We start from the raw sequence: 25,479 nt of genomic DNA, 5'->3' as shown, positions 1-25,479 counted from the left end.
TGTGTTATGAGATATGGTGTGCTAGAAATAAGAAATGTTTTGAGGGGACTCATGTTGATGTGGCTGCCACTATTCAAAAGGCACAAAGATCTATTGTGAATTTTAAGAGTGCTAGTAAGGTGATGGTGGAGACTCTAAGTGAAAGTCCAATTTTGCCAATATCTGATGTTCATTTGACACCTCCTTTTAGTGGTTTTTATAAGCTTAATGTTGACGCAGCGGGTCCGGTAGAGGGTGATAAGTGGGGTATTGGTGTTGTTGTGAGAGATTATGAAGGTGTTGTTGTTGGTGCTAGTTCTTGGCAAGTATCTTCATTACCAGATTCAGAGGTTGCAGAAGCCTTAGCTATGCGGAAGGGTTTGGAATTTGCAAAAGACATGTCTTTTTTTGAATCTTATAGCAGAATCAGATGCTTCAAACGTGGTTTTCGCGATGAATGCTCACCAACAATCTTCCAACTATGTTGGCTCTATTATTCGAGATTGTATTAGTTTTAATGGTAGTTTTCGTAGTTTAAACTTTTTGCATATTAGGCGTGAAGCCAACCAAGCTGCTCATTACTTAGCTAAATATGCTCTTAAGAATTTAGATTGCATATGGATCGAAGAAACTCCGCCTTGTATTTCTGCAGTCTTGGCATTTGATTTATTGCCAGACTTTCGTTAATGAAATTGTTTTTCAACGTCAAAAAAAATAAAATATGGGACATACATTTATCACTGATAAATATATATAAAAAATTATGGGAAAATAATTTGTCAATTATAGATATAAAAGACATGGGAAATTTTTTTGTCGTAGATAAATATATAAAACACACGAGACAAACAAATATGTGTTGCTGAAATATTAGGGGTTTGTTTATGATAAATTAAAATTATAATTCTCCAAAGAAAGAGAACCATTCAATTTACCTAGCAAAGCTTGTGTTGGGTTTCACTTTGTAAATTCTCTAACATGTGTCGTTCGGACACATGTTAACATGACTCTTTATTTTAATCATTCATTTATTAATTAAACACACTAAAGTTGCCAAGGTCTATGTGCTCAACTCACTTTAGCCTAAAGAGGTACGTAGTGTGGGGATGAACATTTAGGTAAGCTCTGCTTGGTTCCCCAACACTGTGAAGGTCATGTAGTGCGTCTTGAGCACCAGGCTTAGCGTGGTTGATAAACCCAAACATTTTTCTATCGGTCGATTGTATGAGCATCCGATTAAATCATCTCCTTTTAGGGATCTCATACTTCCTTACAACATAACAAGGGTGAATGTCCCTTTGGTTGTTGAACGAAATTTAGCCACCCTGAGAGAGTTCAGGGTTGTCCAACAACAACCATTGCCCCCTTTTCTTTTGGATGTAAATATTTTGTTACATATAGTGAAATCAGGGCGATCTTAGTTTGCTTTGCACCTTGCCCAACTTTCAGGATAGATCATGGGTTTGTACAAATCCACTTTCGAGTTGTCGGATATCACACAAAAAAGAAACAAATTATACATATTTGATAAATATGCTTAACAATAACATATATTTTATATGTAAAGAAAAACATATATTTTATAATAATCAATTAGAGATATAATTAACCGTGCAATGCACGGGATGAAAACTAGTTATAGCTCAAAAAAAGCAACTAATTAACTAAACCCAGAAAGTTTAGTTCTTGTCCCAAAGTCACGGAAACCAGAATAAGGGAAAATTAAACTCACTTCCGAGAAAGTTTAGTTAAATGTCACACACCTCCCCTCTAGTTTGGAATATTCAATAACCTCCCTTTACGTTAACTCTCTTAACTGTCGCGTTTAGTTCCAAACAAATCCTTCTAGAAATCTAATATGTTTTCATGACAACCTAATTATTGCAACCAATTAAGCATTCAACCAAATTCTTCAATGATGACAATAATCAGTTTTGTGGTGGCCGGTGAATGTGTAATTTGCCTTCAACTTGTTTTGGATTTATACTAAATATTCTTTACAAGTACATTAGCTTTCACCGAGAAAATAAACTCAGCAAACTTAAAAACCCTTTAATTTTTTTTTTTTAATTCTTTACACTAGGGTACTTCTTTTTGTTCAATATCACTTATCATTATCTCCAATTGCAAGTTTAAAGTTGAAAACATGTTTTCTATTCCAATTTATTTGTTGGGTAAATATGTTTTAAGCGAGGAATCACAAATGGAGGTGACAATGTGTATAACAAGAAGAATATGTCACTCAATGGAGGACTTGACGTAATTGATCTATATTGGAATTAAGAAGGACTAATTTGGCTATTGTGATTTTACTAATAGGTGTTGTCAATGGGCGCGGAAGAATGGCTTCTTCGGTTGAATACGTTTTTTTTTACCTTAATAGAGAAAACAAACAATGTTAGAAGAAGAGGGGGATTTTTATTTATTTAAATATAACTAAGAGGAGGTCGGTGCCTGTTTTAAAATTAGAGGGGATGTTTGTGTCATTTAAAAAGACTTCAAGGAAGGTAGATGTAATTTTCCCAATAATAAAGTGTTTATCTCTTAGTTGAGAAACTTCCATGTGTAGGAAGTTTATTCAAAATAGGCCAAAGTTTAATTGTTGATTCATGATATAATATTTTCTTGTGCTATATTGAATATTGATAAGATCTTGCAAAGTTTTTTTTTTGATAAAATTGTCTTTTCTTTTTTATCTTTAATTGTTATTAAACTAGCTGTTGATAGTATAGATTCTCTATGTTTGGTGTACTAAAAGTGTATAGATCTTGTTTTTACTGTCCATTAACCGAGAACTTGCTGCTAAAAAGGAAGGAGTGAGGGCAGTAAGAATTTATCTAAGAGAGTTGCTTTTCTAACAAAGAATACTTCCAATTGACACATGGAAATGACCTTAATACCCCCAGCGGTTGTTAACTGCCGCTGGAAAACACGCCGGTAGTTAACTACCGTTGAGTGCCAGCGGTTGTTAACTGTAACACCCTATTTCTAATAAGCGGTAAAACGCGCGAATATACAACCATATTCTAGAAATAGATGCTACGTCTCCAAATAAACCACAATTGATACATGCATAAAGATCATGTTACACAACATAGCAGCGGAACAACATATAATTCATAGACATATCTGGATCTCCAATAAAATACATATGTATTCTCCAAACTCCAAATAACAAAATATCCCAACAACTCCAAAATACAAAGTCACATAAACAACATGCAAAGACTGTCCTAGATCAGAGCCCTAATCTAGACACTTGCATGAAAAAGAGGAACTTCACTCCTCGGCATCAACAAGCACAACTAAGCATCCTGCACGCCGTCTACCCGTCCATACAGAAAGGTAGGCGGTCCACCACAGACCACTGAGGGTTAGCATTACATCATCATAATCCACGAAAAACATTTATCATGAACATTGGAAATGAAAGATATATTCAAGAATACAAAATAACAAATCATACATGTATCCACAAGTATTCATGAATCTCATACCATTCAAAACTATTCAATATCATCATTCCAAGTTACAAGCAATCAATCATCATCATCAAAGAATTCACCACATCTTATGTATATACATATACAATTCTCACCTCATCATTATCATCCAATCAATTATCATCAAATAGATTCACCAAGTGTATAAGTACAAACAAATAAGACATGCAATTAGAGCATAAATCAATTATTCACAACCATCCACAAAATCCACCAATGTACTTATACATCAATCCACACAATCACAACATTCACCAAATTTCACCAACACACAATTCACCAAGTCACATATTCAATTATGACACAACTCATCAATTATTCAAATGCATGCAATGTTCTAGACTCTTCTCTAGATGCATGTGGTACCGAAACACCTTAAGGTCGTCACCTTCGATGCAACAAAAACATCGTACTCACCTCAATTGGATATAAAATCCGCCACCATCAGTCTTGGATATAAAATCCACCACCATCAGTCATGAATGCATGAACATATGACTCAACTACAAATGCATATGTTCACACAAACAATAATCACCTCATCATCACCAATACTTGTATATATGCAATCATCAACAATTCACCACCAATTTAACATATATACAATCACCAACAACATCAAAAATCACACAACATATAGTTGTCACATATATACACCACCAACAATCAACATTTAACATGTTCCACAAACAACATAACATAAACATGTTCATCACCGTTCAATTAGTATATATGCACCGACAACAATTCACCATCACTTGACATATACATACATCATTAATCATCTCCACATAAATCAATATATAGTTGCCACATTTCCACATAATTCCTTACAATCCAAATAGAGGAACAAATACAACATATGATCACAAACATCATATTCATCACTCAACAACCATTCATACACTATTTCATAGTCATATAACAGTACTCCATAAAGGATTCACAATCAATTGGTTCTCAAAAGTCATCTTTAGTCAAGTTCGTCTCTCAAAATCACAACATTAAAATTAATTGAACATTTGAGTCAAAACCAAGTAAACAAGCTCAATTGCCTATGCCTTGTATTCTCACAATTCACATATGTGTGCAGTAGAGGATACATAAGCATTTCATCGGCCAAAGACGACGAATTCAAGAAAAACTCAAAGTTCGTCTCACTTTTCCACTTTTTACAAAATTTTCCATTATCAAAGCAAAACAAGTTAGATATATCACCTCATAGATTAGATAGTATTAAACACCTTAATTGAACTCTTAAAACCCAAGTTTGAAGTTTGGAAACAATCCATAGGGTTTGGGTTGACTTAGAAATAGTTATGCGGATTTTTCGTAAAATTTTCTCTAAGACCTCCTTGGAGTATTTTCCTCATAACTCAAAAACCAAAAATCATTTTCAAGTCAAACCAAAGCCATTGGAAAGCTAACAAAATTATCTACAACTTTCATGTTTACACAAAAGACCAGATCAAAACAGAAACGAGGGAAAAAGACGCAAGAACGCGAAATAGAAAAACTGTTTCTGGGCAATTTCGCTATTAGCGTAGTTTGAGCTATTAGCGTAGTAACTCCAGACAGTTTCGCTATTAGCGCAGTTCTAGCGAATTTCTTCAGTAGTTACGGGTTTTTACACCATTTTTGCCCAAAATCCCAATTTTCAAACCCCCAACTCCCAAATCAACTTCCAGAAAGTGTTTATGGGTCAAAACAGGTTCAATACACTTAAACAAACATGATTCAAGCATTAAAAACAACAACATAGCTCATTTCATCAAAATCATGAATTTTCTCAAAAGCACCCACATAACCACAAATCTCATCATGAATCCATAAATAATGATTCCAGTCACACCAATTTGATTCTAACAGTTCAACAATCATCAACAATAACTAATGAACACAAATTCATGCACAATTCAACATCACAACTTCATTTTTCATCAATTTTGCTCAAGAACACAAAGCACCAACAACTATGCATTTAAACATGTTAATTCACATACTAACATGCAATTATCACACAAATCATGTTCTCAAACATAACAACAACAATCATGCACGAATTTACAACAATTAAATTCAATTCATCAATTTCACAAAATGGGTAAAAAGGAAAAATTATGAATTATGGTTGAATTCTAACCCTCTTACCTCTAACACCAAGAATCTCTAACCAAAGCTTCAATTTAGCTCCTAGATGATGAATCCCCTCTTCAAGCTCTAACCCTTGTTCTTCCCTCTAGCCTCTATCTCTCCTCTTCTCAAATGAAATGAAATAAAAATGTTTGTAAACCTAATTCTCACCAACACTAGAGTTTATATACTAGCTCTACTCAATTGGGCTTATTCTTAAACCATAATGGGCCTAACCCATTTCTATTCTAACACTCAAAATGTCACTACTCACTTACCGGTAAAATATAACACTAACGGTCACTTAACGGTAAATAAAATAATTACTACACCCTCTAGCAATTAGTAAAATAAAACCCCCACTAAGCACTAAAAATAACTTTCTGAAAAATTACAACATTGCCACTGCCCTCAAAATGACCAAAATGCCCCTAAGTCCAAAATGACTAAAATACCCTTCTACACCGAATTCTACAATTCCCAACCAAAAATACACACAAAGCAAATAATCACATAATAGCACACACAACACACATAAATAATTAATAAAATAAAACTAGCGAAAATCGGGCTGTTACATTAACTACCGCCGAAGTTGAGTGTAGCGGTTGTTAACTGCCGCTACATGCTTAACATTTTTCCAGGAGCTCATTTCCATCTTCCTTATTTTGTGTTTTTCCTAACCAATTTTAACTTTCATTTTCATCTAAAAAATTTATCAAATAACCAATTGAAAAATCTTCTAAAATTTCCATCTAATAATACATAAACATATTCATCCAATATTTAACAGGAACATGGTTAAATTAAAACGCAAGAAATAATATATAACGAACGTACGTATATGTCATAAAAATAGGAAAATGTACGGAACATGTCATAATAATACATCATGATCATCATACTCAAAAAATACATAAAAAAATCCTAATACTAATCAGCCCTGCCTAGCCTGCCTCTGCTGCCCCCTGCGCCGCCTGGAAATCTGATAAGTAAGGACAGGCTCAGTAGCATTAACTATCCGCAAGACCTCCTGGACAACCTCCTCTTTGGTCATCTCGCCATGCCTGGCCGCAATATCTCGGGCTATGTGCGCCACATCCCGGACGATCGTCAGTGTGTCAGGCATCTCCCTGGCATGCTCCTCCTCAATCAGCTGCTTCACATTCGCCGGCCTGGGAGGGGATCCCTCATCAGGTGGGAGAATGCGAGGGTGAGAGACTGTGGCATACCAAGCCATGGTGTCTGACACCCATCTACCCAACCACATACTAACCATGCAGCAGCGTCCATCAACACAGTAGTCAGCATCTGTGTAGGCACCTGAGGGACAACTGAAGGATGTCTGGGAATGTCCTGCACAAAGGAGAACTGCCTCTTCACCCGCTCAGGAAAATGACGGTACACCCTTTCCTTCCCGCACATGAGCCATCCAGAGTAAGTGCACAACATCTGAAATGGGTGGACGTCTCTGCGATCACCATAGGTAGAAAACCTGACATCATCCACCTCCATGCGATCCATGCGTGATCGGTAATGGTGCACACTCGTATGACCTTTGGTAGTGAGCCATCTCCCAGCATAGAGCACATATCATCGCATGGGTCACAGAGTGATCGTCATCTCCTCCACAGGTAGATGAAAACTACTCGTCTCCGTGTGCCATCTCTCGCATAGAGCACATATCATCGCATGGGTCACAGTCGAATACCCAACGTGTATCAAAAAGGAGGCCAGACCCCTCCACAGGCTCCCAAAACCATCTCAAAGCCTCCTCCGGCTTATCAAGCTCCTTCGACCTCTTCCCTGCGTTTACGAACTTATAACCCGCTTGATCATGCCACATCTGAAATTCAAGTTAAATAAGACATTGTCACTATTTTAAATGATTCAAAAACTTACGCTACGTTATATTAATTAATTAAATCACTTACGCTACGTTATATTAATTAATTCAATCACTTACGTTACTTTATAATAATTAATTAAATCACTTACGCTACGTTATATTAATTAATTAAACAACTTACGCTACCTAATTTTAATTAATTAAATCACTTACGCTACGTTATATTAATTAATTAAATAACTTACGCTACGTTATATTAATTAATTAAACAACTTACGCTACCTAATTTTGATTAATTAAATCACTTACGTTACGTTATATTAATTAATTAAATCACTTACGCTACGTTATATTAATTAATTAAACAACTTACGCTACCTAATTTTAATTAATTAAATCACTTACGCTACGTTATATTAATTAATTAAATCACTTACGCTATGTTTTATTAATTAATTAAACAACTTACGCTACATTATATTATTTAATTAAATCACTTACGCTACCTAATATAATTAATTAAAACATTTAAAGAATAAAAAACAATTTAAACACTTACATTATTGTGGTTCACCCAAAGAGGGTTCGCCACGTGTCTCGCGTAGTCGGACAACAATGCCAAGGTCTGTGGTCTTCCAGGAAAGGGAGCCTCTCCAGCAGGATAGGGCGGTATCCGCCGAACACGACCACCTCGTCGTGGCTGACGCTGACGCTCAGGCTCACCCTCGGGAATAACATTATGTGCCTCCATATAATCCGCCACTACATCCTCTGGCACCCTCTCATCATCTCCCATCTCCTCATCCTGTGCCTCGGCCTCCGGCGGCGGCTGATAAAACATCCTCTCCTCCTCCATCTGATCATATCCAGCAAAACCCTCATCCGCATACCCAGCATAATCATGCGCTGGTGTCGGATCAACCACCTGGGAGGAGTCATCCACATGTGCCTGTGAGCCCTCTCCATGTATCATCGGGTCCTTGCGCCTCCGAGTCTTAGGGACATACGGGTCATCAGCCCTCCTTTCTCTCCGAGCACTAGCGGTACTCGCCTCTTTACCTCTCCGCATCCTATCCTCTCTAATAACCCGCTGCTGCTCGTCCGTATCCCTAGCCATATCTGTACAAAACAAATTTTAAAAAACATAATTACGTGGAACAATGGTTCTAATCTAATCTAACTTATGCATTCATCAAACCTAATCTGACGACATTATCACATATGGTTATTCTACATTATGATTATCATTATGCCAAATTTATGGAACAATGGTTCTAACCATTACATTATCACACATTAAACTTAAGCATATGAAAAATTAAACTTAGGCACATTATGTCATTCATCATTACGTCATTCATCAAACTTGCCAAAAAAGCAAAAAAAAAACAAACTTATAAACACCATAACATATATACATTACATAATTTAACATTTTTGCAAAAAAAATTACACAAAAAAACAAGATTCTCTCATTTAGGCATTTCATCAAACACCTTAAGTGCTATTCAAAATACTAACACAATTGGTGTTATTTCAACATCAAATTCAACTACATTGTACCTACATTGTCTCTAAACATCAATTCCAGCATAAACAATCCATCAAAGCAACTAAATCATGCATAATTTGCAATTTTCTAACCTAACCTAAAACTACCTAAAACTAACATTTTGCTCAAAATTATCAAAAATAACACCCTAAACATACTACATTACATGTAAATAAGAAGAAGAGAACTTACTTGTAATCTAATTGAAGAAATTGGGCTCAAATTCGTGCAATTGAAGTTTGGAGAAATTTGGAAGAGAGTTTGATAGTGTCTGTGTTGCTGGAAAATGAAGAAATGAGGGTTCTGGAGTTGATTAATCGCAGAACACAGCGGTAGTTAACAACCGGCGTGTTTACCAGCGGTTGTTAACTACCGCCAGGGGTATTAAGGTCATTTCCATGTGTCAATTGGAAGTATTCGTTGTCAAAAAAGCAACTCTCTTTATCTAATTTTTCTATAGTGGGTAGAAAATTAACATTTGCTTTAGAAAAATGACCATTTTGTGAGAACTTTTGAACAAATTTCATTTTTATATTCACATTATGTTCTTCTCTCTCTCTCTCTCTCTCTCTCTCTCTCTCTCTCTCTCTCTCTCTCTCTCTCTCTCTCTCTCTCTCTCTCTCTCTCTCTCTCTCTCTCTCTCTCTCTCTCTCTCTCTCATTTTTCAGCAATAAGAAGAGACAAAGAGAAAGTTGTCACAAAAGTTGTTATCAAATATTTGTACAAATATCATTAGTCTTTGTTGTAATATATATTTTTATGATATACTCCCTCCGTCCCTTAATGTAACCCCTTTACTTTTTTCACATTTCTTAAGAAAAGATGTTAGTGTAATTAATATGTCTGTTTTGTGTGTTAATATTACCAAATTGTCATTTGTTTGTATATGTATTAAATTTGACTTTTCAAATTTCAAGATAAGTTTGTAGTAATAATTTGGGGTATGTTTAGGAAAAAAAAAAAAAATAAATGCATCTAATAATTTGAAAAGGGGTTTAGATTTAGGGACAAAAATAAAGTCAAATGAGTGCTTAGATATAGGGACGGAGGGAGTATCAGTAACCATGTAATATTGAATATTCTGAGAATCAGCACATGGTATCTCTGTCGTGTGAAAATTTAGTTAGAAAATTATGTCAATTTGGAGCCTTGGTTATTAATTGATGGCAATTTGCAGACCAATGAGTCATGTGATTAATTATGTCATCAATGTCATATATCAACACGGAAAATCTCATGACCATGTTTCTAACATAATTTCTAGAAGCCATTCACATAAATGTCATAGAAAATTTACGAATTTGATAACATGAAATCTTTTTTCACTCATAAATTACATACTAATGTGCCAAACACAAGCAATGAACTGGTGCATAAAGCAATAATCATTGCTCCTGCCCAAAAGGATGCATGGGTAGTTCAATTTACAATAAAGTCTCAGTCAGCCATTATACAATTTTGCAATTTGCAACTTGAAAGGAAATGTTTAGCTCTTCCATGTCAAACTCCTACTCGACAATTTCAACTTTGAGTTAGTTGGATTCCTATTTGAACCGAAATACTTGTAGAATGACTAGATCTATCCCTGTGCAGGGGGCTGCAGAAAAAGTTAAACAACATATTTATATACACAAACATCCAAATATATATACAAGACTATGAGAAATTCAGACAATTGATAGTTGAAATTTACCTTCTTAAAATTCATTTTTGATGAACTACTTCCAAATTCTTTATCAGCAGGTTTCAGTATCTCAAACGAACATACAAGAGATTCATCAACGCTCAATAACGCACCAGCGTTGTCAAATTCCCCGCCATAATTTGGGGCAGAGAATATCGTAACTAATCTTCTTTTAGCGAAAAACTCATATCCATCCTCCACAACCTATAAGAAAAAAAAATTGCACAGAGTAAAGTGAGACCTTAATCAGAAGTTGGGGCAAAGTAACATAAAATCGAATGAAAAAAATTGAATGAATGCTCGTGTATAATTCGACTCTGGCTGGTCTTGACATGATATGCATGTTAGATAAGAAAGTCAATATATTGGTTACATCAACTAAAAATAAATCAATGAAGTCTCGCGTTGCAAGCAATATGGGAAAGAAATACATAGAATGCGAGAAATGTATTGTGAAATAATTGATGTGAAACATAACATACAATGTGAGTGATGCTAAGAGGTTGTTCACGTGTGTATCAGTTTACACCTCCGCAAATCGAAGCCCCAAGTTACCATGCAATCTTTCCTAACGGGAAAAAAACTTGCTTTTGACTAAGTCTACTTTAGATTGCTTCTTAATTTTAACACAAACACCCACTTAATTGTTCCAGTTTCATTCCTAAATATTTTCATTAATTTAATGACCGTGATAAAGGTTGCCTCTATCAGAAGTCCACAAACTGCATATCAACTAATTTCAAAATGGGTATTAATAATTAAAATGACTAGAATCTTGTAACTTTTTTAACTAGCTTTTTTAGTTAAAAAGTAACTAGATGAATTTTGGAAATTATGAAGGAAAACATGTATCGATTTTATCATTATGCTCGTATGAAGGAAGAGGTTTACCTGATGACCCCTGCAAATAAGATCAAGATCATTTTTATCCAAAAAATCTGCGACAACATCAGATCCAAAAGTACACGAAACACCTCGGTCACTATCTGCCCAACCCTCAGCGTTAGGATCAGGGTCAGACCAAAGCAGATCGCACAAGAGACCGCTGTCTGGAATTTCGGTAGGCCTCGTAACCTCTCTTATCTGATCTAAATTTTGTAATTCAGGAGAAAGTCCTCCATGCATACAAAGTATTTTCTCATCAATGAGTGCAGCTACCGGCAAACAGTTAAAGCAATCGGTGAATATCTTCCATAGCCTAACATTGAACCTCCTTTTACATTCATCGTAAAAACCATATATTCGGTTTATCTTTGCATCTTCATGGTTTCCTCTTAAGAGATAAACTCTATCAGGATATCTTATTTTGTAGGCCAAAAGCAAGCATATAGTCTCCAAACTTTGCTTCCCTCTGTCTACATAATCACCAAGAAACAAGTAATTTGCAGCTGGAGGGTAGCCACCATATTCAAAAAGTCTCAATAAGTCTTGGTATTGACCATGAATATCACCTGCATGCAGCAAAAGAACCACGACATCAGGAACAACAAAAAATAGGTGTGGCAATGTCATTGATAAACTTTAAAATGCAAATTACATTATTCAGTTTCTATTAAATGGCATGCAGATATATAAGATTGTTTTCTTTTAAAATATTGCAGATAGAGGAAAAGAATGCAAATGCGTCAAATTTTAATTCATGATAGATGAAGGGAAGAATTGCATAGTGCAACTACAGGAACCAATTTTTTTTTTTTTTTTTGAGCAATACAGGAACCAACTTTTAGTAAATATATATTTCATTTTCTTGCCATATGTTTGATATAGGTTTTAAAAAACCATCCACAACCTTGATTATGGTAGCAATGTCAACAACATTGTGATTGCATGATCTACGTCAACCATATTTAACCACAATTCTCAACAAAATTTACGATCTCAACTTGAGAGCCGACACATCTCCTTTGGTCTTATCCCTCCAGTTCCCATTTAATTTGATGTTCGACGAAGAGATAAACCTTGGTTTTCGTGATATATTTTAATATTTCATATATTTCATTAAATTAACAAAACATGTATCAAAGTTGTTATTGTCTTCCTTAAATGACCAATATTCTTAATTGTAAAAACATTAGTTTTCATTTTTAATAACTTCTAATTAATCTTTCATCATCTTATGCAAAAAAAAAAAAAAAACAATAATTTCTTCATCTCCAAACTCCGTATATATTTTTGAAAAATAGTTTGTTAACAAAAGAAGCGAGAATGAATAATTTATGAGATTCAATAGATTGATAAGAAAAAACATACATCTCCAAAATTTTGAAAGAGAGAGAAAACAAAAGGAGATAAAAGTACTAACCGCAAATGCGGATGGGAGCACGAAGATCGAGAAGAATAGGTTGAGAGAGGAAGATTTGTCTTGCATTGATGCAAAGTTGACGAATCTCAGATTCAGAAAGTTGTACTTGTTTTCCTCCCTTTCCTTCTAACAATCTTCTTATCACATCATCTAGCACCGTTTTGTCCATTTCTCCTTCCATTGTCGTTCCTATGCCTTCTTCTTTTTCCTTCAATTATTGTTATTATCTTTGTTGTTATGGCTTTGTTAATTGAACGAAGCAAAATCTCAAAAGAGAAAAAAATAAGGAAAAGGATAAATAAAGAAAAAAAGAGTTGTTGAAATGGGAAAATATGAATAGATGGACAAGATGTCCCAACTGTATAAAGACACACACATGTTGAGGTTTTTCTTTTATTGTGTTGTCGTGTTGGATTCAAAGGCTATTTCCAATTTGGACCATCCTTCATTAGATTTTGTTTTTAACAGAACTAAACAGATACTTCGCGTGCAACTACCAAAGGTTGATATATAAATAGTTAAGAGTGCCTGACTTAAATCAATTTTAAAATGATGGATACCTTCTCAAATGTTTTTCATAAAGGGTACGAGTAATGACAAAACACATTGAAAAATTTGTGTTGGTTTGTGGAAGCAATCAACAGTCTTAAAAGCAGTTTAAACATTACAAATGGTTTCATTTAAGAAATTAACATCTCTCAATAAATATTTTTTCATATGTAAGATCGTACAAGACCAAGTTAAAGACAACCTTGATTAGATTTAGATTATATCAGACTAATTTAATTATTTTTCATATTTTTTTATTGTAAATACTATTGTTTTGGGGGTTATTTTTTTGTTTTAACTGAATTGAATTCAAAGGTTCAAGCCTAATTTTTCTTACGATGTCAATTGTCAAGTAGTATACTCTTTATTTGGGTTGAAAGCTTCAACAAATAGTGGGACAAAATGGGGCGTAAGAATGTCATACCAAAGCGCGCTCTTCAGAGATATGTCTTCCACGTGTGCATAAATGGTTGGCCCTCAATGTGTTGGTCAAATGTTGGAGTCGCACCGATATGTTACGACGTTGTCGTTTCAACTCCCGCTACCATTTTTGATTCTCCCTCGTATGAAATGGGTTGATGAATTAAATGTACAAAAATTATAGTAAAAAAATTTATTTAAAAATGATTATATAAAAGATATGTAAAAGGTAAATATAGTTTTTTTTTGACAAAAAAAGGTAAATATAGTTATTACTTTACTTATCTAGAAAAAAAGTACATGTAAAAAATTCGTATAAAGCACAATACTAATTGGAATATAATATTTATTAGTTGGAATCCAATCCCAAACTAATAATATAAAAAAGATAATTATTCAAAAAAAATATAAAAAAGGATAATGATAAATGTTACAAAACAATTGTCCCTGAAACGCAAGAATGAATTGACCAACTCTTTTTATTTTTTTTGAGAGCTGACCAACTCTTTTAATTGTTGTGATTTTTGTCAAATCCACTTGTAATTTGTAACCGCTTGTTGTTGTTTTATTTATTTTTTTCAAATGTAACCATGCGTGTACGGTCAAAGCAAATGCACGTTTTGAAAGGAAAAAACAAACAAATATGCTATTCATGCAATTCGTGGCCTAAACCATTTGTATTTATCTTCTTTATTTTTAAGAAAAACCATTTGTAAAATTTAGCACCTCCCTACAAAAAAGCATACTCCCTTCGTTTTTAATTATAAGCAAATTTAATTTTTAGGTTCATTCAATTAATGATGTATATGGTTTATACTACATACATCATTAATTAAATGAACCTAAAAAGTCAAATTTGCTTATAATTAAAAACGGAGAGAGATTATTATTAATCACACACATATATTAAAAGGAAAATGCTAACAAGTGCCCTTAGGGCATTGTTTAAGCATTCAAAAGTAGTAACTTTTGCATTGGAAATTGTGTAGTTAAGACTTTTATACTTGTTTGACTTGTATTTTCAAGACAATATTTCCTTTTGTGGGTTCCTTAAACAATGCCCTTAGGGCACTTGTTAGCAAGACCCATATTAAAAAAGGTATCTTTTAATCTTTTTTTTAGGGAAGATACATTTTAATCTTATGCGTGTATAGTTATGAATTTACAGATTTTGATAATTTGGCCCTTCCTTACTATTGTTTTATATTATTTTATTTTGTAACAACCCCAAATTGAAGGGGGGTGGGGATCATACATTTCCCTTGTTCTTCTATCTCTTTATTCTTTTTTCTTTTTGCCAATAAACGAGGACTAGAGCCTAGTAAGAAAAGAACTATAAAGTTACTCAAACATTCATGGTCACACAAGCTTCAACAATATCATAAAAATGTGAGTTGTAAGTTTGTTTGGAGGTGTGCATCGTATGACCTAAAGATCTAGTTATATATTATAGTAAGAGAAATGATATTTTGACAACCATTTTTTGACAACTTTTGGACAACCTTTTCTCTCATACTCACATGATATTGTTATTCTCTTTCTTCCTTTTTCTCTCTCTATTGTTTTTGACCAATAAGAAGTAAGAAAAACAAGGTTGTCAACAAAGTTGTCATCAAATAAATGTCAAAATATCATTACTCTTATAGTAAATTTAACGGTTCTTCGAAGATACATAAACACTAAAACATTAAAGTAACAATAGAAACAATAAGTGTTATCAAATGCAATGTCAACATCATTTAGCATTACACATTTGCCTTAAAAAAAATGCCCCTTTAAACAACATTTGAACTTACATTAATATCTTCACCATTTTCACCAATGAAGATGATCTTAGAGACGATTTAGCGATAAAAAACTCATTACCAACGATACTTTCATACATCAGGTTTACTTCAAGAACATACCTTTTCAACCTTGTAATTATTAGTTGAGTGTCATTGACCATAACATCGACAATGACATTCTTAGGAGCTAGAACCACCATATAATCATTCATATTTTATTCTAAAACAATTATTTTATTCACTGACCAATATAAATTTTCCTTGTTCCTTGTACGCTTTAGTCTGCTCAAATTTTATGGGTTTTAAATGCAGTTGATTTTTCTTTCAAAAAAAATGCAATTGATTTTATTTCTCGTAACTTCCAAAACATTGCTCAAAAAAATTATTTTTAACGGCGTCAGATAAAAACGCCATTTTTCCACCCCATTCTTAGGCTTTGTTTGCGAGTTTGGAGGGGAAGGAAATGAAGGGTTTTGAGGGGTGCAAAATATGAAGAAAAATAGAGAAATCTTACAAATTTTTTAAAAGAGTAGTTTTTTTAGAGAATGATAAATTAATGCATATGATTACTTTATTTTTAATTTTAAAAATATTATAACAACATAAATTAAATTTAAAGAATTCTTATTAACCCTCCAAAACCCCCCAAAACCCTCCTCCAATACAATTTTTTAGTTCCTCCAAACGAGGAGGGTTTTGTATAATGAAGAAAAGTTAACCCCCCAAAGCCCCCCTCCCCCATTTTCCTCTATTTCTTCGACTTGCTCATTCCTTTTTTCCCAAGCCTTCCACTCCAAACTCGCAAACAAAGCCTTAGTGCCTGTTTGTTAACACGGTGGGATACCCACCAAACCGAGTTTTGACTAACTCTACAAATCCAAGCTTCTTAAAATCACGGTGGGATGTGCATTGGGAATCGTTTTTCAACACAAAAAAGCTAAACCAAACACATGCTTAGTCTTTTATAATTTGGTTCCAACATTCAACCCTCTCTCATTATGTTCAGCAGTCCTTTCTCTTGAAAGTATATCATATTATTTTGCTTACCTCAATTACATCATTGATCTCTTTTTTTAAAATGTTGCAATTGCACGACATGAGAGTTTTTTTTAAAGTTTAGAAAAATCGGCAAAATGGTTAAGAGAGGATTACTCAATTTAGAAAATAACACACCAAAACTTAATAGGATTATTGGCAGAATTTTTATTTTTTCAAGTATTTTTACTGCATATGTTTTTCATGACGTGAGTTGTTTTTTTTTACTTATAGTCAAATTCCATGAAAATTAAAGTAATCAACATTTTACCAAACATCAATGAAAATAATTAAACATAGGATCTAAATGATATAAGTAAAGATTTGGGCGTACATATTTTTTTAATAAACTCGTCTATTCAAGAAATCAAACAACATAACAAATGAAATAAAAATCATATAAAACTCAAGTGAATCCCACACAAATTCGATAAGTTGTAACGGAAGAGAGTACAAAAATATGATGGCAAAAAAGTACTGTAAGAAATAAGATCGAAGTTGAAGAAAAGTACTGTAGATTTGTCAAAGACGTGAATGAGAGGCAAATGAATTAATGAGCAAAAATTATCTTTGTGACGTGATATTCAAGGACATCAATAAGACAACAAATGATGACATGTTCAATGTATTTACTGATCATAAGAAATGTAGATTGATACCATCACCCAGAAATTGCAGGCCAACCTCGTTGCTTCTTAGAGGCACCAAATCCCAGGGTTTTGCCTTTTAGAAGAAAAGACGGAGAAAAAAAAATTCTTAATTGCTTTGAATAATAATCAAAGAAGGGGATTAAAAATGTCAAGGATGTGAATGAAAAAAATAATATGTGAAGAGGTGTGCTTCTTCTCATAAAACAAAACGGCGAAGATAGACATTCATTCAATTGTTCCCGTCAGTTACAAAGTGAATGATCCGAAAAAATCGAAAAAATAAATGCATTCAATTGTGATCATTTTAACCATTATAATCTATACTAATATATAAATGAGATAATGTGATTTTGGATCAATTTTTTCATTCTTTAAATTATACTATTAAACAAATTTACTTATAAGAATGCTACATTATTTGTCGTCCTTGAAAAATAAAAATTTATATTGTATTTTTTATATTATTGGTGTCATTGAAAAAACAAATATAATATAAATACAATTTGAAAGCCACAAACTTCTAAATCTGTAATTTTTATCAAAATTAAATTTTATAAAAATATCATTCATAATTTAGATGTGGTAGTACAATAAAAATAGTTGCTGTTAACATTTTGAATATTGCAAAATCAAAAATAATTTGCAAATCAATTTAAATTTTAAAAAGTGAACCAAAACTGTAATGGGCTTCCACTTAATGAAATGAAAATTGTTGCATACATATGTGATAAGGCTGACACACCAGAAAAAGATATAAATGTCCATCGATAGTTAACTGCTGCCAGTTAAAATTCATCAACAGTTAACTGCCGATGAAGTTATATTTGTAAACTACTGGTGTTTTCCAGCCAAACACAATGTGTGAACAGCATTTTTCTACTGAAATTACCCAGTCCAAAACGAAAGTTAGAAAGCCCATATCCATAACTTATAAACCCTAGACACCAGCTTCATTTCCGTGTTCCGCCTATAAATACGCATTCGCGGCTGCAATTGAAGAAGTAGCAGTGTGCTCCTCCAGAACCCTGAGCTACAATGGTAATTGATCTAATCCTAATTTCTATCTACTCTAAAATGCGCTTTTCAATTTCGTCTTCTCTGTATTTAGTTTTGGTTTGATTTAATTTGAATTTGATATGCAGGGGATCGATCTCAAAGCTGGGGGTAAGAGCAAAAACACCAAACGAACCGAACCTAAATCCAATGATATCTACCTCAAGCTCCTCGTCAAGGTCCATTCCATTTTCTCTGTCTTATAAAATTAATGCCGTTTTTGTATTTATTTATTTATTTATTTATTTATGTGATTATTGTGATCAAGGTGATCTATAATGTGTGTTTTGATTTTACGTGACGACGATGATGATAAATGTGATCCCAGCTCTATGAGGCCGTAAGGCCAAGGAATACAATTAGTTCCAACACACATTTGTCTGAGCCTCGCAGTGTATTTTATTTTAATTTTATAATTATTTTATATACTTTATTTGAATAATTTTTAATATAGTTTCCATAATTTTTATTTTATCGTATGTGACGATGATGATAAATGTGATCCCAGCTCTATGAGGCCGTAAGGTCTAGGACTATAATTAGTTCCAACACACATTTGTCTGAGCCTCTCAGTCCATTTTCATATGGAGATAGAATAGCTTCTTCAGCCAGGAACCATTCCTGATACATTGAAAAGTAATTTTAAATACTTTTTATTTGCATTTTTTTGTTGTTGAAGTTATTATCCATTTTTGTTGATAATTAAGCTTTACTTATAATGCGAATACATGTGGATTTATTAGTTTTTTGAATTTAGCCTTAGTGTGTGTTTTATGCTATGCGACAATGATGATAAATGTGATCCCAGCTCTATGAGACCATAAGGTCTAGGAATAAAATTAGTTCCAACACACACTTGTCTGAGCCTCTGCATCTCTCACACCATCACCATTAGGACTAAGTATATGCTTTTTTTTTAAAACATTAATACTATGCTGTACTTGTATAAATATGACCAAGTTGATCGAAAACACATTTGTATTTTTAGCGACGATGATGATAAATGTGATCCCAGCTCTATGAGACCGGAAGGTCCAGGAATATAATTAGTTCCAACACACATTTGTCTGAGCCTCTGGATACAATCAATTGTACGTTATTTGATTTTGTTTTTGAAACATCCATTATAAATAATTTGCATTCTTTTCTGATTCAGTCTCCATTTTTATTAATGTCAAAGTTTATAACATATAAGGATTTGGCTTCATGATAGGTGTTTGTTGTTGATATAGGACTTGAGGTTCCCAGTGATGTTACTTTTAACCATGCTAATGCTGATTACATGATTATCTTTAATATCAATATACTGAGGGAACAAGCACTGTATTCATTGTTTGTTATTGCATCAAAAAATGTTTATGATTGTGTGGAACTTTTATTGTAAAGCTTTTGTATTTAAACTTGTGCATGTTTTACTTGTTATTGCTTTTTATGCAAACCATTCTAATTCCATGTGTTGCACAATCAGCTATATCGCTTCCTTGTTAGAAGGACTGACAGCAATTTCAATGCGGTAATACTCAAGCGCTTGTTCATGAGCAAGGTCAACCGACCTCCAATTTCTCTGTCAAAGTTGATCGAGTACATGAAGGGGAAGGTGTGTTGCTGTCTTCTCTCAATTACAAGTGTATACCAGAAATTATAATTGTTTAGTTTGATTTGTTCTACTATGATCTAATTTTCTCATGGGATTATTGTGTTATGCAGGACGGTAAAATTGGTGTCGTTGTGGGGGCTGTAACAGATGATATCAGGGTATATGAAGTCCCAGTATTAAAAATTGCTGCCCTTAGGTTCACAGAGACGGCACGTGCAAGAATAGAGAAGGCGGGTGGTGAATGCCTAACATTTGATCAACTTGCCCTTAGAGCTCCCCTTGGACAGAACACGGTATGAGTTCATGCCAATATTTGTGTTTTTAGAGCATGATTTAGACAGCCTTACTATCCATTGCGTCATTATGATTGGGAAACAGTACTTACTACTTGCTATCATCAATTATAAGAGATTTTGGTGTCTATTTTAGATTGGAGACTTGGTTTGAATGGTATATTTTTGGTTGCAGTGTCATGAATTGTCTAAATATTATTTCTTGCTTTACAGTATTGTTTTGTTATATTAGCTCTTCCTGTGAGTAGTTGTGATGGGATAGCCTTGGTTATGTTGAGCTTACCAACAAGCTTTTATGAAGCCAACTTAATTAATATACTTGTTGAATTCAGGTCCTCCTAAGAGGCCCAAAGAATGCTAGGGAAGCAGTAAAACACTTTGGTCGTGCTCCTGGTGTGCCACACAGCCATTCCAAGCCTTATGTAAGATCAAAGGGAAGGAAACAAGAGAAGGCCAGAGGAAAGAGGAAGAGTAGAGGATTTAGGGTTTGAGTTGATAATTTTTTTAAGTGCCTTTCTACAGTTTTGATACTTCTGAAATTCAACTTTTATCAGTTTTGAACATGTTATATTTATTGTTACATAGATTCAGTATTATTGAGATTGTTTGTTATTGAGATTGTTTGTTATACATGGCCTTGCTTTTAACTTGAATTTGATGTCTGCCAATAAATGGGTATTAAGTTTTTAGTTATCTACTTAGAGAGGGTGTTTAAAAGATAGTGTTGCTAGCATTACTCTTTTACCAATCATGGTTGGCGTATGTAAAATGTTGTGAAATTTAGAGAAATAATAACGTGTTGCTTAGATTTGGTATAATCTATGCAAACTTAAAATCATCAAGGTCTTGGCACTTGATTTCAGTTCAATCTTATTCTTGCATATATATGTAACATTTTGATGAACTCGTAAGCGTAATAGTCGTATACTACAAGATGAGATATGTTACATACTAGAGCTACGTAGTACAATCAAATGAGATAATTGACTAGTACAACCATATAAGATGGTATAATCTATGCAAACTTAAAATCATCAAGGTCTTGGCACTTAATTTCAGTTCAATCTTATTCTTCTCATATGTAACATTCTGATGAACTCGTAAGCGTAATATTCATATTCGTATGCTACAAGACTGTTGCAAATGAGATGATTAACATCTTTGTCACGTTTATGGCACCGATTAGAACTTCAGGATGAATTCGTGAATGTGTTTACTGATTTCTGATGCTGCTTCTTGATTATTAAAGTGGCCCACTCCTTTTTGTACAATCACTTCCTCTAAATTCGGCACATCTTCCTTCATTCCTCCTCCATGTATATACTCCTTCATGCCTAGCGAAGTGTACACCATATCTAGCTCACCTGTAATGAATTTCACTGGCACCAAGGTTTTCACTCCGGTCCATGGAGCTGTGAGCTCCCAGAGTCTGCAAACAAAGAAGCATTCAAGTCATTAGCACAAATATTCCCTAAATGAAAATTTGATTATCCCAAGGAGACAAACAATCAGAGAGCTACAGGTCTATGTTTCTGTAGTAGTTCAATCCTCCAGTGAAGCCTGTTTTGTCAAATTTAGAGACAAAGTAAGCAAGGTCGTCTTCTGTAAGCCAAGAGGGCAAGGTGTCAGGGGTATCCGGGTTGAATCCAGTTCCGTACTCGCCGTTGGGAAGTATTGGAGGACCAATTTTCCGTGTTGTGCGGATATTTTTCAGCACATAAGCGGTGCCAACTTCAGTAATCTCAGCTTCCATTTTACCTGGTTCCTATGACATGGATCAAAAACAATTATTTATTTTCCAATCATTCATTAAAGTAAAATCTCACTTAAATTTTTGTAAACAGAAAGTTCAAATTTGAAATATGATCACATAGAGGCTGGATAATAAAAGAACCTGAAATCTGCAGATATAGTAGTCATCTCCATACACATCACGCAAGTGATCTATGATCCTTTTATTTGGGTTTCTACGTAGGAAGGGACTACTAAGACAAACATAGGCTTTGACTCTTTCAGGACGAAACAAACAAAGATACCAACCAATTAAGGCACCCCAATCATGAGCAACAAGAAAGACTTGATCAACACCAAGTGAGTCTATGAGAGCAACGATATCACCAACTAAGTGGAAGATTGTGTAGTTGCTTATTGAAGTGGGAGCATCACTGTCTCCAAAGCCACGGAGATCGGGAGCTACGGCGTGGTAGCCGAGGGAACTGAGGGCCACAATCTGGTGGCGCCATGAGTACCAGAGTTCGGGGAAGCCATGAAGGAACAAGACTACTGGTCCCTCTTTTCCTTTTTCTGCAAGATGCATTTTGATTCCATTCACTTCCACTGTTCTGTGTTCTATGCCTTCCATCTCTTTTTTTTCTTACGGAAATTGCTAGAGAGTAGAAATCATTGTTACCTGCATTTGTTTTTCATGATTATTTTTTATTTTTTTTATTTTTTTTTGTTGGTCAAGATGTTTATGTTTATTTTAAGGCGCTGTTCATTGTCCTAAATCCTATCGACCAAGTGTCGTAAGATCATTGAATAAAATTATTAAATTTTGGACAAAAGCTACAAAATGTCATTTTCAGATTTTATAGATAGATAATTTAAAAATATAAAGATGGTGCTAGATAAACCGAGTTGAGTAAATCGTGAAGGATCAGTAACACGGGGGATTTTCTTTGAAAATTGCTGTTGACACATATATAAAGGCTGAGACACACATGTAAAAGACGAAAATATCTCTCGGTAGTTAACTACCGAGGAACTAAACCGGATGCAGTTAACTACCGAGGAAAACTACCGAGGATATCAGACCCTTCTCTTTCTTCTTCTTCTTCTTCCTCGGTAGTTAGCTTATCATTGTTGCTGCCTCTGTGTTTGAAGCGCTGCACAAATGTTGTTATTGGAAAACACCTTACAATTTTGTTCTCAATAATTTAGAATTTTTTCCAATTAATTTCGATCTGCTTTCACTAATCTATTTATTTTACATAGATTGTTGAACTCTAACTTTCTCCCCATCCATAAACACCCCCTATAACAAATTCGACAATTTGTGGCTGCAAAACTAGTACCATTACCTCCAAAACCATAAACAGCCATAGCTTTTCCATATAATTTTAATATCAATAATTTTGATTTTTTTTCTATATAATTTCTATCTGTTTTCACCCATCCATTATGATTTTTTGAATCAAAATTGAATTCTCACTTTCATTGGTGGCGTCGATTTTATGAGGATTTCTGAAAAGGGGATCTGGAAAATTCAATTTCTGAGAAGGGGATTTTACAGTCGAATTTCTAAAACAACAAAACGGATTGAAGAGTTGCAATTTCTGAAAAAGGGATCTGGAAAATTCAATTTTATGAGGGACTTAGGGAGAAGTCGAATTGAAACTTCTGATAAGGGAAGCTGAAAAATTCAATTGATTAAAACGAGGTTGGTGGTGATGTTGTCGCGAGAGGGAAGGGGTGGGGTCAATTTTTTTGTGAAATTTTTAAATAAAGTGGAAGAAGAAGAAGAAGAAGAAGAAGAAGAAAGAGAAGGGTCTGATATCCTCGGTAGTTAACTACCGAGGTTTTCCTCGGTAGTTAACTGCAGCCGGTTTAGTTCCTCGGCAGTTAACTACCGAGGGATTTTTCGTCTTTTACATGTGTGTCTCAACCTTTGTATATGTGTCAACAGCAATTTTCATTTTCTTTCTTTCTGGTGTTAAATGCATTTTGTTACCAATTTACTTTCCACTTTTCGGTGTTCCATTGAAATGGAGTGGTATAGAATGGAACATTCTATTGTTTAGATAATGAAAAATGTTATCTTCTATTGATTAGATAATATAATAATAAAAAAGTGATGAAATGGAATTTGATGCATCCATTTCATCCAATTCTATTACTCACCTCACCCTTATTTTATTTGCCCTCCAATTTTATGCTATGAATATATATTTTTTTGATGGGTTATGCTTTGGATTATGGAATAACTAGTTAATTCAGTTTAATAGTTAAATCTTGGTCAAATGCATCTAAAAGTCCTTTAAGTTTTTCGTTTTTCCCAAAGTGGTCCTTTAAGTTTCAAAAGTCCCAAACAAGTCCTTTTCGTTTTTGAATCGTTTCAAACAAGTTCTTTTAGAGGATGATGGTGATGATTCAGATGATAGCAACAAAGAGCATTATCCACCATTTGTCATTCCTAAAAAGATAACTAATTTTAAGTGGGTGTTAGGAGCCAAATTTGGTACCAAAGATGAGTTCAAGGAAGCAATTACCAACTATGCTATCTACAATAGGACTTGTTTGAAACGATTCAAAAACTAAAAGGACTTGTTTGGGACTTTTGAAACTTAAAAGACCACTTTGGGAAAAACCAAAAACTTAAAGGACCTTTAGATGCATTTGACCTTAAATCTTTCATATCATACAAGAATCACATGCTATTTTTATTTTTGTTAGCAAAGACTCTTTTTTTATCAGTAATGCACTCAGAGAAAGCTAATTCATCTTTTTATTCCTCCTTATTCTGATTTTTCTAAACCGTTTCAGTTTTTTTGACTGAATTTTGTTTCAATGGCTGAACAGTAATCAGTAATGCATTGACCCTTTCCAAATCCTCTTCTTTCCTCGTTTCAACTTTTTTGACTGAATTATTTCAATTGTTGATCAGGAATGCGAATTATTTCAATTGTTGATCAGGAATGCATTTGTTTATGGACATTGTATTTAAGATGATTGATCTTTTCATCTAAAAAAGATTCATTTTATTTTCTTCATTTTTTTGTCGGTGAATAAACAAAATGACAAAACCGTTTTAAACTCACACATATAAATAAATGTGTCGGAATTCATACATTGATGACAACGTTCGCCTAACAATTTCAACATATTTCTTTCGCTTTTTCAACAATAGAATAAACCCTTATAAATAAATAGAAAGAATAACAATATTGTCCCATAAAACCAAAATATAAACGAAAAAAAGAATGAGAATATTGTCCCTCTCAGTCATATATATGGTGTTGGAGAGTCCATCAATTCATCATCTCCTCTCACTTGTGCGGTTGCTCTGACGTAGATGTGGGCAGTCCCCTGGCTCC

General features: G+C 33.9%; 3 protein-coding genes, 1 long non-coding RNA gene and 5 other non-coding genes across 10 annotated transcripts; 6 read left to right on the top strand and 3 right to left on the bottom strand.

The window, feature by feature from the left end:
- Window positions 1–3,077: 3,077 nt before the first annotated feature.
- Window positions 3,078–6,188, bottom strand: LOC146911356 (uncharacterized). The gene is made up of 2 exons (XR_015017936.1): window positions 5,634–6,188; window positions 3,078–3,304 (listed from the first exon to the last, which is right to left on the bottom strand). It is a non-coding gene; the product is annotated as an uncharacterized LOC146911356 (long non-coding RNA).
- A 4,110-nt stretch (window positions 6,189–10,298) lies between these two features.
- LOC146911355 (serine/threonine-protein phosphatase PP1) lies at window positions 10,299–13,368 on the bottom strand. The gene is made up of 4 exons (XM_085724131.1): window positions 13,003–13,368; window positions 11,592–12,151; window positions 10,710–10,904; window positions 10,299–10,613 (listed from the first exon to the last, which is right to left on the bottom strand). The coding sequence occupies exons 1-4, from the start codon at window positions 13,181–13,183 to the stop codon at window positions 10,596–10,598; spliced, it is 954 nt and encodes a 317-aa protein (XP_085580257.1). The 5' UTR covers window positions 13,184–13,368; the 3' UTR covers window positions 10,299–10,595.
- A 5,078-nt stretch (window positions 13,369–18,446) lies between these two features.
- Window positions 18,447–20,999, top strand: LOC146911349 (large ribosomal subunit protein eL18). Of its 2 annotated transcripts, XM_085724130.1 has the most exons (6): window positions 18,447–18,481; window positions 18,586–18,675; window positions 19,005–19,132; window positions 19,965–20,093; window positions 20,204–20,386; window positions 20,719–20,999. In XM_085724130.1, the coding sequence occupies exons 4-6, from the start codon at window positions 20,031–20,033 to the stop codon at window positions 20,875–20,877; spliced, it is 405 nt and encodes a 134-aa protein (XP_085580256.1). In that variant the 5' UTR covers window positions 18,447–18,481; window positions 18,586–18,675; window positions 19,005–19,132; window positions 19,965–20,030; the 3' UTR covers window positions 20,878–20,999. The 2 variants fall into 2 exon arrangements, with proteins under 2 accessions (XP_085580256.1, XP_085580254.1); XM_085724128.1 differs by lacking the exon at window positions 19,005–19,132.
- LOC146911354 (small nucleolar RNA snoR69Y) lies at window positions 18,793–18,888 on the top strand. Its single transcript, XR_015020734.1, has one exon. It is a non-coding gene; the product is annotated as a small nucleolar RNA snoR69Y (small nucleolar RNA).
- Window positions 18,976–19,068, top strand: LOC146911353 (small nucleolar RNA snoR69Y). The gene has a single exon (XR_015021024.1). It is a non-coding gene; the product is annotated as a small nucleolar RNA snoR69Y (small nucleolar RNA).
- Window positions 19,276–19,369, top strand: LOC146911352 (small nucleolar RNA snoR69Y). Its single transcript, XR_015020738.1, has one exon. It is a non-coding gene; the product is annotated as a small nucleolar RNA snoR69Y (small nucleolar RNA).
- On the top strand, window positions 19,480–19,576 carry LOC146911351 (small nucleolar RNA snoR69Y). The gene has a single exon (XR_015021027.1). It is a non-coding gene; the product is annotated as a small nucleolar RNA snoR69Y (small nucleolar RNA).
- On the top strand, window positions 19,737–19,813 carry LOC146911350 (small nucleolar RNA snoR53Y). The gene has a single exon (XR_015021016.1). It is a non-coding gene; the product is annotated as a small nucleolar RNA snoR53Y (small nucleolar RNA).
- Window positions 21,000–21,243: 244 nt separating the features above from the next.
- LOC146911348 (epoxide hydrolase 1-like) lies at window positions 21,244–22,781 on the bottom strand. Its single transcript, XM_085724118.1, has 3 exons — window positions 22,281–22,781; window positions 21,907–22,151; window positions 21,244–21,815 (listed from the first exon to the last, which is right to left on the bottom strand). Exons 1-3 carry the CDS (start codon window positions 22,746–22,748, stop codon window positions 21,569–21,571), a joined length of 960 nt encoding a protein of 319 aa, XP_085580244.1. The 5' UTR covers window positions 22,749–22,781; the 3' UTR covers window positions 21,244–21,568.
- Between the last annotated feature and the right edge of the window lie 2,698 nt (window positions 22,782–25,479).

This window comes from Medicago sativa, chromosome 7, assembly GCF_051527215.1.
Source record: "Medicago sativa cultivar Bolivia chromosome 7, Bolivia_mono, whole genome shotgun sequence".
Taxonomy (NCBI): Eukaryota; Viridiplantae; Streptophyta; class Magnoliopsida; order Fabales; family Fabaceae; genus Medicago; species Medicago sativa.
Note: the sequence above shows the minus strand (reverse complement) of the source record. Positions and strands in the feature narration are given on the sequence as shown.

Bases quoted from the DNA above. Each gene is read 5' to 3' on its own strand.
- LOC146911355 (XM_085724131.1), bottom strand. From the start codon at position 13,183: ATGGAAGGAGAAATGGACAAAACGGTGCTAGATGATGTGATAAGAAGA. The intron at 12,152-13,002 runs GTTAGTACTTTT...TGCTGCATGCAG, and splicing joins TGCTCCCATCCGCATTTGCG to GTGATATTCATGGTCAATAC. The intron at 10,905-11,591 runs GTAAACCTCTTC...TTTTTCTTATAG, and splicing joins TTATTTGCAGGGGTCATCAG to GTTGTGGAGGATGGATATGA.
- LOC146911349 (XM_085724128.1), top strand. The intron at 20,094-20,203 runs GTGTGTTGCTGT...TGTGTTATGCAG, and splicing joins TCGAGTACATGAAGGGGAAG to GACGGTAAAATTGGTGTCGT. The intron at 20,387-20,718 runs GTATGAGTTCAT...TGTTGAATTCAG, and splicing joins CTCCCCTTGGACAGAACACG to GTCCTCCTAAGAGGCCCAAA.
- LOC146911348 (XM_085724118.1), bottom strand. From the start codon at position 22,748: ATGGAAGGCATAGAACACAGAACAGTGGAAGTGAATGGAATCAAAATG. The intron at 22,152-22,280 runs GTTCTTTTATTA...TCCATGTCATAG, and splicing joins ACTATATCTGCAGATTTCAG to GAACCAGGTAAAATGGAAGC. The intron at 21,816-21,906 runs GTAGCTCTCTGA...CTTTGTTTGCAG, and splicing joins TACTACAGAAACATAGACCT to ACTCTGGGAGCTCACAGCTC.